This window comes from Colletotrichum fructicola (genome assembly GCF_000319635.2).
Source record: "Colletotrichum fructicola Nara gc5 chromosome Unknown KSG_Nara_v1_contig03, whole genome shotgun sequence".
Lineage (NCBI taxonomy): Eukaryota > Fungi > Ascomycota > Sordariomycetes > Glomerellales > Glomerellaceae > Colletotrichum > Colletotrichum fructicola.
The window spans coordinates 2,613,830-2,627,209 of NW_027094053.1; the positions used below are offsets into that span (position 1 = coordinate 2,613,830).

General features: G+C 54.0%; 5 protein-coding genes across 5 annotated transcripts; 3 read left to right on the top strand and 2 right to left on the bottom strand.

The window, feature by feature from the left end:
• Window positions 1-443: 443 nt before the first annotated feature.
• CGGC5_v005492 (uncharacterized protein) lies at window positions 444-2,411 on the top strand (the record flags this gene model as incomplete). Its single annotated transcript, XM_066151457.1, has 5 exons — window positions 444-1,043; window positions 1,088-1,131; window positions 1,185-1,255; window positions 1,475-1,612; window positions 1,669-2,411. The coding sequence occupies 5 exons, from the start codon at window positions 444-446 to the stop codon at window positions 2,409-2,411; spliced, it is 1,596 nt and encodes a 531-aa protein (XP_066008910.1).
• A 116-nt stretch (window positions 2,412-2,527) lies between these two features.
• Window positions 2,528-2,926, bottom strand: CGGC5_v005493 (uncharacterized protein; the record flags this gene model as incomplete). Its single annotated transcript, XM_032035072.1, has 1 exon — window positions 2,528-2,926. The coding sequence occupies one exon, from the start codon at window positions 2,924-2,926 to the stop codon at window positions 2,528-2,530; it is 399 nt and encodes a 132-aa protein (XP_031886039.1).
• A 3,271-nt stretch (window positions 2,927-6,197) lies between these two features.
• CGGC5_v005494 (UNC93-like protein) lies at window positions 6,198-7,782 on the top strand (the record flags this gene model as incomplete). The annotated part of the gene is made up of 4 exons (XM_032035073.1): window positions 6,198-6,313; window positions 6,366-6,405; window positions 6,454-6,661; window positions 6,710-7,782. The coding sequence occupies 4 exons, from the start codon at window positions 6,198-6,200 to the stop codon at window positions 7,780-7,782; spliced, it is 1,437 nt and encodes a 478-aa protein (XP_031886042.1).
• A 129-nt stretch (window positions 7,783-7,911) lies between these two features.
• Window positions 7,912-9,199, bottom strand: CGGC5_v005495 (uncharacterized protein; the record flags this gene model as incomplete). Its single annotated transcript, XM_032035074.2, has 3 exons — window positions 7,912-8,468; window positions 8,521-8,792; window positions 8,847-9,199. The coding sequence occupies 3 exons, from the start codon at window positions 9,197-9,199 to the stop codon at window positions 7,912-7,914; spliced, it is 1,182 nt and encodes a 393-aa protein (XP_031886041.2).
• Window positions 9,200-12,439: 3,240 nt separating this feature from the next.
• Window positions 12,440-13,339, top strand: BCP1 (the record flags this gene model as incomplete). Its single annotated transcript, XM_032035076.1, has 2 exons — window positions 12,440-12,520; window positions 12,569-13,339. The coding sequence occupies 2 exons, from the start codon at window positions 12,440-12,442 to the stop codon at window positions 13,337-13,339; spliced, it is 852 nt and encodes a 283-aa protein (XP_031886033.1).
• Between the last annotated feature and the right edge of the window lie 41 nt (window positions 13,340-13,380).

A 13,380-nucleotide genomic window follows, 5' to 3' on the forward strand; every position in this document is an offset into this window, starting at 1 on the left:
GATGCTGCTTCCCTACCCACCGCCCAGGTGGCAATCTGCATGCTGAGGGCCACCAAAAAAAAAAAAGTGGCATCGATTCAAGGTGCTTGTCACAGTATGCAGAGCTGGTGTGAATACTCCCTTTTATTACCGGGCTAGCGTCCGGCTGTCCGCCAAAGACAAGAGTTGAAAGACAAACCGTGCAACATGCCAGCACTCTTCTCTTGGCTTCTCTCTTTGCTGTTCATGGCCTGCTAATTAATGCTAACCGTGCTGGGTCCCGTCATTCCAACATGCGTACTCAGCACACTCTGCAAGAGCTGTAGCTGTTCGGGACAGGGTTCAAATATGGATGCTTGGCCATTCTTATCAACTAAACTACCCGCATCCCTCCGTCTCATCAATGTTGCATCCGTTCCCGCACCCGCATTCTGAAGACACCAATTCTCTCATTTCTCTTCAGGATGGACGGCACATACTACCACCATCAAGGCGTGATGTTTCCTCCAATGTTTCCTCAAGTCTTTCCGCCGCCACCGCCACCACCGCCCGCCCCTGCTACTCGGCCAGTCGTGCCAGCCAAGAGGGAAGACGATGATGTCCAGTTTGTGTCTTCTAATCCGGTCAAGAAGAGGAGGCTTGACACCCATCGACCCATCATGCCACCTCCAAACATACCAACCATAACACACTCACCGCCCCCCGCGGATAATCAACCGGTTCCCGCCCCCAACCACCAGCCACCCGAGCCTCCCAAGCATGCAGCAGTCACTGCGGTACCGTCACAACCGGAGCGACGAGGCAGCACCGGCATGGTTGATCCGTCGTCAACATCACACGCGATGGACATAGACCCGACGCGAGGCTGCTCGGTCCCGATTCCGGAGAGATCACAGTATCTTGAGTCGTTCTGGACCGCGCCGTCATCTGGTCCACAGTGCTCTCCGCCGGTATCACCCAAGACGCTACCGGAGCATGTTCAACCGTCTATGCTCCGGCTCGACGAGCATCACGGTCCGGCGCCTGGGCCCACGAATGGGCTGAGTGGTGGTGGTGGAGCGGTGGTGAACAGTGCTGGCTTTCCCGGATCGGCTCACCCGACTAACAGCCCAGCCCGTATGGGCTCTCAACCGCCAACAGTGAGAGCGGAAGGTACGCCGACCCAACCAAACTCGGAAATGCAAATGCCAACTGAGACTGCAAAGGACACACGCACCGTCGATTCAATTCTGGCTGGCGCTGTTGACTTCATCCCTGAGCCCGATGCTGCTTCAATGTCAGATGCCACGAATGGACAGCAGCAGGTCACGACGGGAACCGTGACGACAACTCATAACCAACCTTGTGCCCAAGCTGACCTCAAATCAGTATCAACTGTTCCCATGTTGGATTTCCAGAGAGGCCAAAGCCCAGCAAAGACACCAAACACGACCGCAACACCACAAGTGCAGCCTCATATCCACACCCACGCTCACCATCACACTCCTCACCCTAGTCCAGTGGCATCTCTTGCCCAAATTCCAGCCCATACCCCAGCGCATGCTTCCGCCCATGGCACGACTCAAGCTGGCTCCTGCGGCGATCGTCCTGCGTCAGGAGCCAAAGGACCTTGTCGGCAATGTTTGGAGGCGAGGTTACGGCAACAAGCAGCGAGCCAGGCAGCCCAGGCAGCAAACCTGACTGCCGCAGCCGCGATGCCTTCGACCGCCAATGTCCCAGGAGCAGCGCAAACTTCCATGTCATCTTCCACAATCCAGCAACACTGGCCACACATGCTCGGCATCAACCCCTACGCCAACCCGATGGCTGGCGCCATGTACGGCCCGTTGCTGCAACAATCAATGATGGCGGGCCCGAACAGCGCTTTCGCTCTCCCGCAACAGCAATATCCTCATGGCATGCCAGCCCAGCAGTCAGCCGGGCACATGCTTCCCATGGCACCGACGTCAACGCAGCCGGTAGCTCCGACCTACTCTTCCAGCCAGAGGAATCCTTACCTCCAAACACCCAGTTCCGCAAAACCAGCCAAACCCGCCGCCCCGAAAGCGACTGACCCACCGCAGCTTACCACCAAACACATCATCGTCGACATCGCCGACACCTGTCTCAACGTATTCCCCTTCGAAGAGGTGGCGAAACGGCACAACCAGCCAGAGCAAAAAGTCAGAGATATCTTCGGAGCGGTCATCCAGGTCCCGCTGCTGCGGTGCAACACCGACAAGAGGAGGGCCGGCAAGCTGGGCACGGCACGCGTCAAGGAGTTCAACCAGGCGAAGAAGGACGCGCAGGCGCAGGTCAGCTCGAACCAGTCAAAGCAGGACGCCATGGCCCAGGGTCCATACATGCCATCGGCGTGGGAGATGGCGCAGTTTATGGGGCCAAGTGACGTACGACTAGGGATGTTCAACAACCAGTTCACCGGGCCTTGGTAACGGGGATACTGTGAGTACGGAGCGTCAAGACATGGCATCAAAAGGGAGCACGGCGTTTCTGATTCTTCATTCGGCGGTTTTGTGACTTTTGTATCTATACCCAGTCCGCAATTCATTCAGCTTCTGCTACTTGATTCAAAGCCGCCAGCACCATCATTGTGTGCATTATTGCCGGTTTCTCCCTCTGGTTTGGGCCACTTGACATCGCCAAGCGGCTCTTCGCGCGTCAAGCTTACAGAAAAGTTCCGGAGCCGCGATAGACGGGTGTGTGCCATCATGGCGCGGTGCAAACGCAGCATTTCCTCGCCGTTACCATCGTTCTTCGCCTGGCGATAGTCAGCCATCAGGATGGCATGTTCAGCCTCGTGCAGGGCGCGGTTGTCGCGGAGGTGCATTGGCCGATGGCACGCGGCGCAGCTGTCGTCGATGAAGGCGGGCTTCCAGAGCTCGCCTTTGCAGTCGGCCCCCTTGCCGCAGTCCCGGAGGCGAGAGCGGAGGGTGTGACCGCAGGACATTGTGGTTGCTGTTCCCTCGCACATTGTGTGTCCGTTTGCAGTGTGGAATACTTACCGGGCGGCCTTTTTTTGCCTTGTGCGTGATTAAGAGGGTTGCATACCTACAATTCTGTTTCTTCTGCATTACAAGACGGTGCCTATTTATGGATGGCTTCCTGCCTTCATTTTGTTCTCGTTCAAGATGTTTCTGGGCGGTATTAGCGACATTGTTCTTGTCTCATCGATATGTTTCGTAGTTGAAACGTCAATCTTGTAACGACCCTCTTTGTTCGGCTGAGACTCTTCCGCATTATTCGTCAACGGCCAGTGTGTTCATTGTCCTTGGAAATGTTCGAGACTTCCATTCCGCGAAGCTGGTCTCTGGACAATGCTTCCCACTGTATCTCGGTCCAGGGCTGCCTCCCGTCTGCCACGGATAGCGATTTCGGAAAAGTAAACCACGCCGTATCGATTCGTTTACAGCCGTCCGCACATCACTCCCCCGACGATCTTGACGGGAAGATAGGATACTTGACAGGATCTTGCTTATCGACGAATGGGAAGCCTTGCCGAAGGGATGTTGTCGAATTTGCCCACCAATCGGGATGTTGGAGCAGCAGAACAGAGAGCGGCTCCGGCTCGAGAGCCGCCGGGCCGCCAGGCGCACATGAAGCGGCGGAAACATATTGACCTCAGCGGCCGCAATGGTGAAATGGCATCTAAGAACAGGTTGATGAAGCTGGCCTCGACGGTTTCAGGGATGCGCGTCGCAAAATGCAAGGTGATTGTCACACCCTCCTTGAGGGCCCAATGTTGTCATTTCTCTTCCCGCAGCGGACATCCCACGTGCGGAAAGCCGTTGGACGCGAGGTGCGAGGTATGGGCTGTCTCGCCGTCTGGTAGCGAGCGAGGAATGTGGCATGGGCGAGCCGCGTGTCGGACGGCATGCATCCGGGGCGGAATGAAGTCAGAACTCACCTTTTTTGGTCTTTGCGGTTTTGAAGAGCGGGGCGTGAGTGTAAGGAGATCGGCCGTTGGTGCAGGTTGGATGGTCTGATAACGGGCGATGCAGGTGTAGCGGCGATGATCTATTGAGTGGTGATATGTGAGGAGTCTGCTCGCTTGGAAGTGCCATTTTCTGCAGACCGTATTGAGATGTGACAGTGCCATTCCGATGTCATTCAAACAACATGTAACCGTTTTGGCACCCGTGAACATCCGGATACGGCTCGTGGTCGGCTGTCATTGTCGGCTCCGAGGGGACGGGAGTGAGTGTTCCTGCCGGTCATCCGCGCCGTGTCTTTCTGGAACGCGGCCGAAGTCTGGGGTAATGTTTCTTTTTCTCTGTTGGCTACGTCTCTTTTGACACGATCTCGTTCATGATACCTTACCAAGTGCTTGGTTTGGAAGTATCGGCAGTGGAGTGCTCTAAGTGCGACGTTGTTGTCCCCACGGGGTAGCAGAGTCATGGCTGTAGGGTTTAACCCGATCGACCTGAGTATGGGTCCACTCACACTATCATTCGGGGCCAAGGTAACGTTCCCATAACATAGTCTTTCAAATAAAATGTCTCCTTAATACGCGGCACGTTCCCCCGGAGTCGTCGCGAAATCGCAACGATCCTCTTCCTCTTCTCCGACCATCAGACATTGGATTTCCCGTTCTCGACATCTCTTATCTCCTGGAGACCGCAGACAACCGACCCGGAAGGCCCGCACTTTCCCAATGGAAAAATCAACCTGAGAAAACTGATGCCTGGACCCACCCATCGCGAACCGCACCTTCCACGCCTCGGTGAGGACCTTTCATCCCAACTCGGATTCACCTTTGTTGTCTTCCCTAAGACCACCACCAACCTTGACGGTTCTCTTCACCCATCACGGCCCCAGACCTCCCAAGTGAGAGCCCAGAGCTACTTATTCGAAAAAGGACAGCTTCTCCATCACCACAGGTTCAGCATTGATGCGAGCCACCTGGCTCAGTTGGTCAAAGCGGAACACTTCCCCATTCCCCTTATCCGCATATGAGGATCACAAGTACCACCGTTCGAGTCCTCATTATCCTGTGGTCGGCAAACTCGGGTGGCGCGGGTTGTGTTACCAAGTAACACAACGAGCGTTGAATAGTTTTTTTGTTCTTTTTTCGATTTTTGTAATATGTTTTTATTGCGTGGCGGCTCTGTCGAAAAAAATGAGGCCTGCGTGATATGTTTTGTGGTTGATGTGAGAGTTGTTGCTGGGCCCCACTTTTGTGTAAGTAACCCGGAAGGCAAGAGCGCCCAGCGCTGATGTACATAGTAATGAGCCTGTTTTTTTTCGTCTTGCAAACTGGCAGTTGCATAAGCGAGTGACGTGCTTCCAATTGAATATATTTCATGAGTCTTCCGCGGTGGCATTGTAATAACAGTATGCTCCCATCTTGCTTCGTGAGGTCAAAGTCGGAACGCCTCAATCAATGATCCGGTAACGCCACCGACGGGACCGTCTCATGTTGCAAAGTGTCGATGACTAAGGTACTCTAATCATCTTGTCAACTCAAGCAAGGCAATAAATGGCGGAGTCAACAACTCTCAAACGAGAGCAACCTCACATTTGAAGTCGTCGCCGGCACACTGGACGACGGACGTCATGTTGTTACCACCACCACCACCAACAAGCCTCAATGTCACGTTCCATCGGTGAGGAAAGCGGCATGCAACACCGGGCACCGTGCGGAGCCTCAACTTCAGGGACCCTCCCTCCTTTGGCACTTTTTTCTTGCGCCCATTCCCACCGGAAACCGCGCTCGTCCCTTGCAGCGGGTGGCACCGCTCGACGGGGTAGACCCAGTTTCCCGGGATCAATGGCTGGGTGCTCGGCGAATCACGAAGACGAATTGGGACCTCAGCTCACCCGCACAGATCCCTGGTTGAAGATCGGATTGTGCGGAGAAAAACACGAACGCACCCGCAGCTTATCTCTGCTGGCTGCTGAGAAAGATTTTCCCCGCTGTGACCGTGCTGAATGGTGTAAGAAAAAAGGGGGCCGGGTGTTTAGTGGTGGTGGTCGCGTGTTCTCCCGAGGGAAACTCTTGTTGTCGAGAGAGATAGGGGTGGACCGTGGAACGTCAATTCCGACTTCAACCTTGCTGTTTCGTGTCATCTGCCTATCTATCTTGAGGTTCCTGTTTGAACATGAGTGTTGGAGTTTCGTTGTGATTTTCTGAGGATTTATCTACCTTCTGTCACGCGCCGGCGATTGCGTTCCTGGGCAGAGACTCGATCAGTCGATTTCAGTCAAGGAGAGTCAGCAACATGAGCGGCGAAGACCAAGTTTCCGTGGCGACGCCACACGAAGTCGAGAGCAATGAGGATGTCGACAACAAGGAATCATCAGCCCTGATGAGACTGTACTCCCATCCATGGACACAGTGAGTTGGTAGCAAACCAGTCATCCTTGACCAGCCCTAACTTGTGCTACAGGATCCTTCTCATTAGCTTCATCTGCTTCTGCATGCCAGGCGTAAGTCCTTACAATAGATATGGAGAGGAGTATATGCTGATTATGTAGATGTTCAATGCGCTCTCAGGCCTGGGAGGCTCCGGCCAAGTCGACTCAACCGTCGCAGCCAACGCCAACGTCGCCCTCCTCTCAACCACCGCAGTAGCCGCCCTCTTCATCGTCGGCCCCATCTTCTCCTTCGTCGGTCCCAAGATCTGCTTCCTGATGGGTGGCTGGACCTACGCTTTGTACAGCGGAAGTCTCCTCAGCTTCAACCGTAAGCCAACTGCTTCCTGAACCCCCTAGCACTCGCTGACCATCCCAGACAACGCAAACGGCGCCTTCGTCATCGCCGCCGGCGCGGTCCTTGGCATCGGCTCCTCCTTCATCTGGATCGTCCAGGGCGCCATCATGACGACCTACGTCCACGAATCCCAAAAAGGCCGCGCCATCGCCGTCTTCTGGATCATCTTCAACCTCGGCGGCGGCGTCGGCTCGCTCGCCGCCTTCGGCCTCAACTTCCACTCCACGACCGGCACCGTCAACGACGCCACGTACATTGCGCTGATGACCATCATGCTTGTCGGCTGGGTCCTCGGGCTCTTCATCTGCTCGCCGAAGCGCATCCGCTTGGCGCAGCTGCACGCCGCCACCGAGACGGAGAAGCAGAGCCTGAAGGGCATGTTGGAGATGTCTGTCGCGACTCTGTGTAATTGGAGGGTGCTGTGCATGCTGCCGCTGTTCTTCTGCGCCAATGTGTTCTACTCGTACCAGCAGAACGATGTGAACGGTATGACGTTCAATATTAGGACGAGATCGCTGAACGGAGCCTTGTACTGGTTCGCGCAGATGGTCGGCGGCCTTGTCATTGGCGTTCTTCTCGATCTGCCTATGCTGGAGCGCCCTGGGCGTGCTAGACTGGGCTGGGTTGTGTTGTTCGTCACTGGCATGGCGATCTGGGGTGGCGGATACGCTTTCCAGAAGTGGCAGGATGCTCGTCACGCTCAAGGCCTTATCCAGGATATCGACTACACGCAGGGCTCCCTTTCTACAGGACCGATCTTCCTGTACATCTTCTACGGCGCTTACGATTCTTTGTGGCAATCCTACTGCTACTGGCTTATGGGAACACAATCCAACTCCCCCGGCCGGGCCGCTGTTCTTGTTGGCGCTTACAAGGCGTTCCAAGCGGCTGGAGGTGCGATGGCGTGGAGGATTAACGCTCAGCATGCGAGTGCCATGACGCAGCTTGCGATGAACTGGGGTCTGAGCATTGGATCTCTGATTCTTGCGTTGCCGACTGTGTTGACGGTCACGAAGAGCACGAGTGTTCTCGAAGAGGCCGGTGGGGAGGTTCCTCAGGAGAAGGCAGAGGAGAAGATGGTCGAGGACTCATGAACACAGCCATTCAACGAAGAAAACGAGCCACAAGGCAAAATCACAGTCGAGACAACTGTCTATAATATCAAACGAGTTGCGAGATCCCGAGTACACCTCGTGACGCAACTCGACAATTAGCTACATTATTTAGAGGTTACCTTTTGGTAGCCCATTAGTGCTGTCAGCGTCAAATAGGGACGTAGACGGTGTAATTGAGAAATATCCCGAGTCCAGGTCGTCGTATCCGAGTGGCTGCAAAGAGGCCGCTGATGGTTGTTGCCCGAAGGTTGAAGCCTCCTCGAGGCTGAGAAAGGCATAGTTGGCTGGGTCGGGCGGTAACTGAAGGCAAATACCGTTGAAGCCGCCTTCCATGTAGGGCAACGGCCTGAGTGCCTCTATCTGGCCATCGAATGCTGCACGATTGCTTGCCATCGACCCGCACTCTGCCATTGAGTCGCCTTTGTAGGGCTCTGCCGAATCTGGATTTGAAGACACAAAGCTCTGGAAGAGTGAAAGTTGCGCGTCTCGTACGATGTCGACGATCTGACTCTTAAGAGTCTCTTCCATTGGTTCAAGGGCCTGTTCGATACGCGTTTCGAGCTCTTGTCGAACTTTTCTTGGGAGTTCTCGTCTTAGGTACCGCTCGTACCGCGCAAAGGCCGACTCTGCCTCCCCGGCATCGGCATTGCCGCCAAAGTCCAGATCTGTCAAAGTCAGTCGAGGCGATCTGTCGTGCGTCTTGATTAAGGCTCATACATGGACTGGGTATTTCTTCTGGACCGATATTGGGGAACAGGATGAGATAAACGTCTCTCCACTTATCTGCCTCGCTCATATTCTTACCCCCCTTCTTGCGGCTGCGCAGAAGCTTTTCCTGCTTCGAATCAATGCCGTACAAGTCAGGCTTGCTTTTCTTTGGACATATATCGTCCATTTGTAGGTGTTCATTACGCTCCTCGTCCGTTTCAAACGTTATCTGACAGCGTGGGCATATGATCGGTAGCATGTGGCACCTGTAGAGATGCTCTCTGGCCTTCTGTCAGAACATTTAGGCTTCATGACACAGTGGGAAAGACACATACTTGACCCTGTGAACTGTCTCCCAGCCAGGCCCCGGACATGAGCGCCACTTTGAAGTGCAATACCGTTGAGGGGTCTTCTTAAAGTAGGGACACGCGAGGCGTGAAACTTCCGTAGACGAAGAGGTCAAACGCGGCCTCTTTTGTTCATCCCCATCACCTGAGCGATCGGCTCCGTGGTCCTCGGACCGCCTCTTCGAGTTCTCCTTTGAGTGGCCTCCCTGAGTGGCGGAGGATCCACTCATGAGCCTTCCGGCTACGGCTCCCTTTCGAGTACTTTCACGTTGTCCAGCTTGTGCCTGTATTGTTGCCTCGGATGCCAAGCTGGGAGAGATGACGGAATAGAAGTACTCCATGAGACGGCCAAGCAAAATCGTCTTCCAAGCGCTTGCACTGAGCCTGTCAGTCTCGTGAGATGAGAACGACGAAGAAGAACAACTGGATTCCAGTATGCTTTGCGAAGACGTGACGCATTCTGACGCAGTGTCCATCTCTTCATCACTAGTGATGCGAGCTGCGTTGATTTCCGAAAGAGAATGTCGGGGTATAGTTGTGCTAGGAGGCGATGGGGTCCCAGCCGAATGATCATGATCGCCTATCGTTGGCGCCTCGCCCGGCAAAACGACTTGATGCTTAGCAGGTGTATTATCGTCGTGGCCCCCCAATATTCTTTGGTCGTGATACTCAATAACCTTCTGATAATGGAGGCTAAGATCCGCGTGTTGAGTTCCGGACTCTGTCCGACGATGACAGGAGTCTGAGGGCTGATTCTGTGTGGGTGAATGCGTGGGAGGATGGTGTGCTTCAAAAAGGCCTCTGCTGCTTTTCTTATGCGCCTGATTCGGTGACCTCTCCATGTTGCACTCAACATCGAAACGTGCTCCGAGACGCTCCATGACCGCTATATGTTGCATGAGCTTCTTTTCGTCGTTGGCATCCACTGGCTTGCTCTTGTTACTGCGTGGCCCGAATACCTTATCCAACACCCTTTGGAGGCGCTGCGAGATTAGCTGGGAACTCTTTGCTGAGACCTGTCCCTTACGTTGGATTCGAGGGAAGTAAGCTGGCAAGGCTTGTACGTGCTACCATTTCCCACGCTCTTCGTGGTAAAAAGGTTCCTCCGTTCTGGGTTTACGACCTTTGAAGACTGGTTTGCGACACGGCGTTTATGCGCAGTGGATTCATTTGCTATCGGGATGCCTGAGTCTCGTGAGACGCGTGGGCGGTATCGCGGGGTACCCCATACGATCGCGTTCCAATCAGTGCACCCGTCATACGCAGGGTCGAAAGGAAGCTCATCCTGTTGAGGCGCGGTTCCCCTAGCCATCTTAAAACATGTGCGAATGAGATATACTGGACGGAAGCGTGGTAAATGTGAACGTGAAGAACGACAGAACTTCAAGCCGGCCCACGGTTTAACGTATATGTGATTTTCGAACTCGACGCTCCGCGTACTTGAGGAGTGCGCAGTTGCGCAGCTTTTGAATGGCATAATTAGGCTCAGCATTGGGATTGGCTGGCTCTTGAGCCGAAGGCATGCAGTTGGCGGCAGATCAACCATATGTAAGGTACTTTCAACAGGCTACTCTTGGCGGGCGCTTGGAATGTGCAAGTTAGCTCGGGAAATGTTCCTAGGCCGTGACTGGAACTGCACCTTTCGCAAAAAGGGTTCACGTCCTCAATCTCACTTAGACAGTCAATTCTCATGGATTCGGTCATGAGAAGGCAGCGAGGGTTCCGAAATGTTGTGTGTTTCTTGCTATGCATGCTGGCGAACTTCTATGGGGATACCGTCCTCCCTGTCTTGGTTGAACTAGATTTGTTATTCAAGCATCCGATGTAGGTATCGTCGCATCTCTCAGCAAATCTGTTGCTTGGTGATATCTCCACACGCACCCCCAGCCCTCACGGTCCACTTGCTACAGTCCGTCGCGCTCTTGCGGTCGATCGTAACAGTACAGCCCTCGTAGATCGTGTCCGTGACCGGTCCTCCGTTATCGAAAGAGAATGGAAAAGGGCCCCAAATTGTTGTAGACGAGCCCTTCACAGTGGTTCTACCCCGGTGTTAAGTTTACGATCGAGTTTGTCGCCAAGATCTCAGTGAACTTACACGCAAGCGTTGCAGGACAGAGCTCTGCTATGAAGGTTGGAATCGACCGCTCCGGCGTCACGACGGACTGTTGCAGCCGCTGTCGCGGCGGCGACACAGGAGAAGAAAGTCAAGAACTGCATTTTTCGATGAAAGTCAACGGGAGTACGATATCTGTACCAGCATGGTCTGCCAGACACGTCGTTTGATCTAATTATTTATATTAAATAATGACGGATCAACCCGCTCCTGTCAATAGACGACGGATGAGCCCGCCCTCAAGCACCTTACTTAGAGTTTAGACTCAGTTTTGCCTATAAAGCGGTAATATGAGCGCGAACGATTCGCGCCCGCTCGGTGGTGGCCTTAACTATTAACTGCGGCTGGAACAAACGCCAAGAAGGGCCTGACTGTGGCTGTTAAGGTCGGAGGTTCCCTTGCCTATATAAAGGATGTCGGTGATACTATGTAAACCACAATGTCAGTTGCGATTCATTTGAGACGGCACCTGCCGGGCATCAAAGGCAGAAGAGGCCTCAATGCAAGATCCCCAAGTCCAGGCATACCTGCTGAGCCACGCAGCCCAGATTAGATAGATCACACATGGTCAAGCTGTAAGATAGAGAATGGACACCACTCGGTGTTACGGTCAGCTGTCCGACAGGAGGGTCTGGGTACAGAAGCTGGGGATGATGCTTTAGATCAGAGGTCGTATCGTAGTTCTGAATTCGTAGGTCGCAGGCTGCAGTACACTAGAAATCGGCGGCACCGAGTCATTGCTCATTTCAACATCCAAACCTCGTATATTCTCTCCTTCTGGCGCAGTATTGTCAGTCACAACAGATGCAGCAGTCGCTCCAGCAGCGGCAATGTTAACTGCATGATTATCCTCTGTTGCGAGTTTCCAGCATTCCTGGTTCTCAGAGGTCGCATGCAGATGAGCAACCACTGAGAGCCAGAGGCTTACGCAAAGTGATGCAGAGGGCCAAGTTCAGACCACTTGGCATCAGACAGCTATCAAAAAATATTACCACGGGGAGACGTGGGATAGGAAACCTCGAAGAAGGGTCCGAGACAAAATGAGCGAGCATCAGTTTCCATCACATCAGCGCAGAAATCAGCATGACGTTACTCCAGGAAACTAGATATTCGCAACTTTGCGATGAAACATGGCTATGCCACTTCCGCGACGCCGCGACGCGGTGTCCATGAATGTTGCTTTAGCCGTCAAGAATATTGTAAATTGGAACCAGCAACTCTACATCAGGTATCCGTAGGGGAGACAGGACCGTTATCGATAAGAGAGGCTTTCGTCCCAAAGCGGCTTAGTGAGGGGCACCCCCACCAAAAATTTCATCTTCACCGACCAGGTCTGGCCATCTGGGTGCCAGTGACGTTCTCACACTCATCCAGCTGCAAGTACATTTGCGACAAGTCTCAGACCGCGGCCTTAAATTTACCAAGGCCTACTACTCCGACGTTCAGTATCTCAACACAGACTTTCAGAATGGGTAAGAAGAGAGAAAGAGAGGAGAAGCCCGCCGACGATGTCGCCGACAGGATGGACGAGGACTCCTCCGACGATGAGGTGAGAGATCTCATCGTTTCTCCCTAAAAGTAAAGCTCACAAAATTAGGACTTCGATGTCGTCAACGTCGATTTTGAGTGGTTTAACTTCGACCCCGAAGTCGACTTCCACGGCACCAAAACGCTGCTGCGCCAACTCCTTGACGTCGATGCGACGCTCTTCAACATCTCTGGCCTCGCCGACCTGATCCTGTCGCAACCCACCATCGGCTCAACCGTCAAGGTCGACAGCAAGGAAAACGACGCCTACGCTCTCATCACGGCGCTCAACATCAAGGAGCACAGCCAGAAGCCCGAGATGGCCGATCTGGCCAAGTACCTTATTCAGAAGGCGCAGACAAATGAGGCCCTGGCCCCTATCCCTAACCTCATCAACGGCGGCGCACAGGTCGGCCTGATTCTCGGCGAGAGGCTCATCAACATGCCTTCCGAGATCGCGCCACCGATGTACCGCATGCTCGTCGATGAGATCGAGGCTGCTGTCGAGGACAAGGAGCCGTACGAGTTCACGCACTACCTGATCCTCTCCAAGACGTACCAGGAGATTGAGTCAACACTGACCGAGACGGAGAGGAAGGGCAAGAAGGCCAAGGCGGACGCCGCCATGTGGCACTTCCACCCCGAGGACGAGGTTTTCGTGAAGCACGCGACGGCACACGGCTCCTTTTCTTACACCAACGACGACCAGGCCGTCGCGGATAGCAAGCGCGCATTCCAGGAGATGGGCGTCAAGTCGCACGGTTACATGATCCTGATCGAGGCCAGCAAGTGGGAGGGCGCGGTCCAGGCGGTAGAGAAGTACATGAACCCCGGCCAATAGAGGGGATGAAAATAAAAGTCATGAATCATTTCGAGCATTTC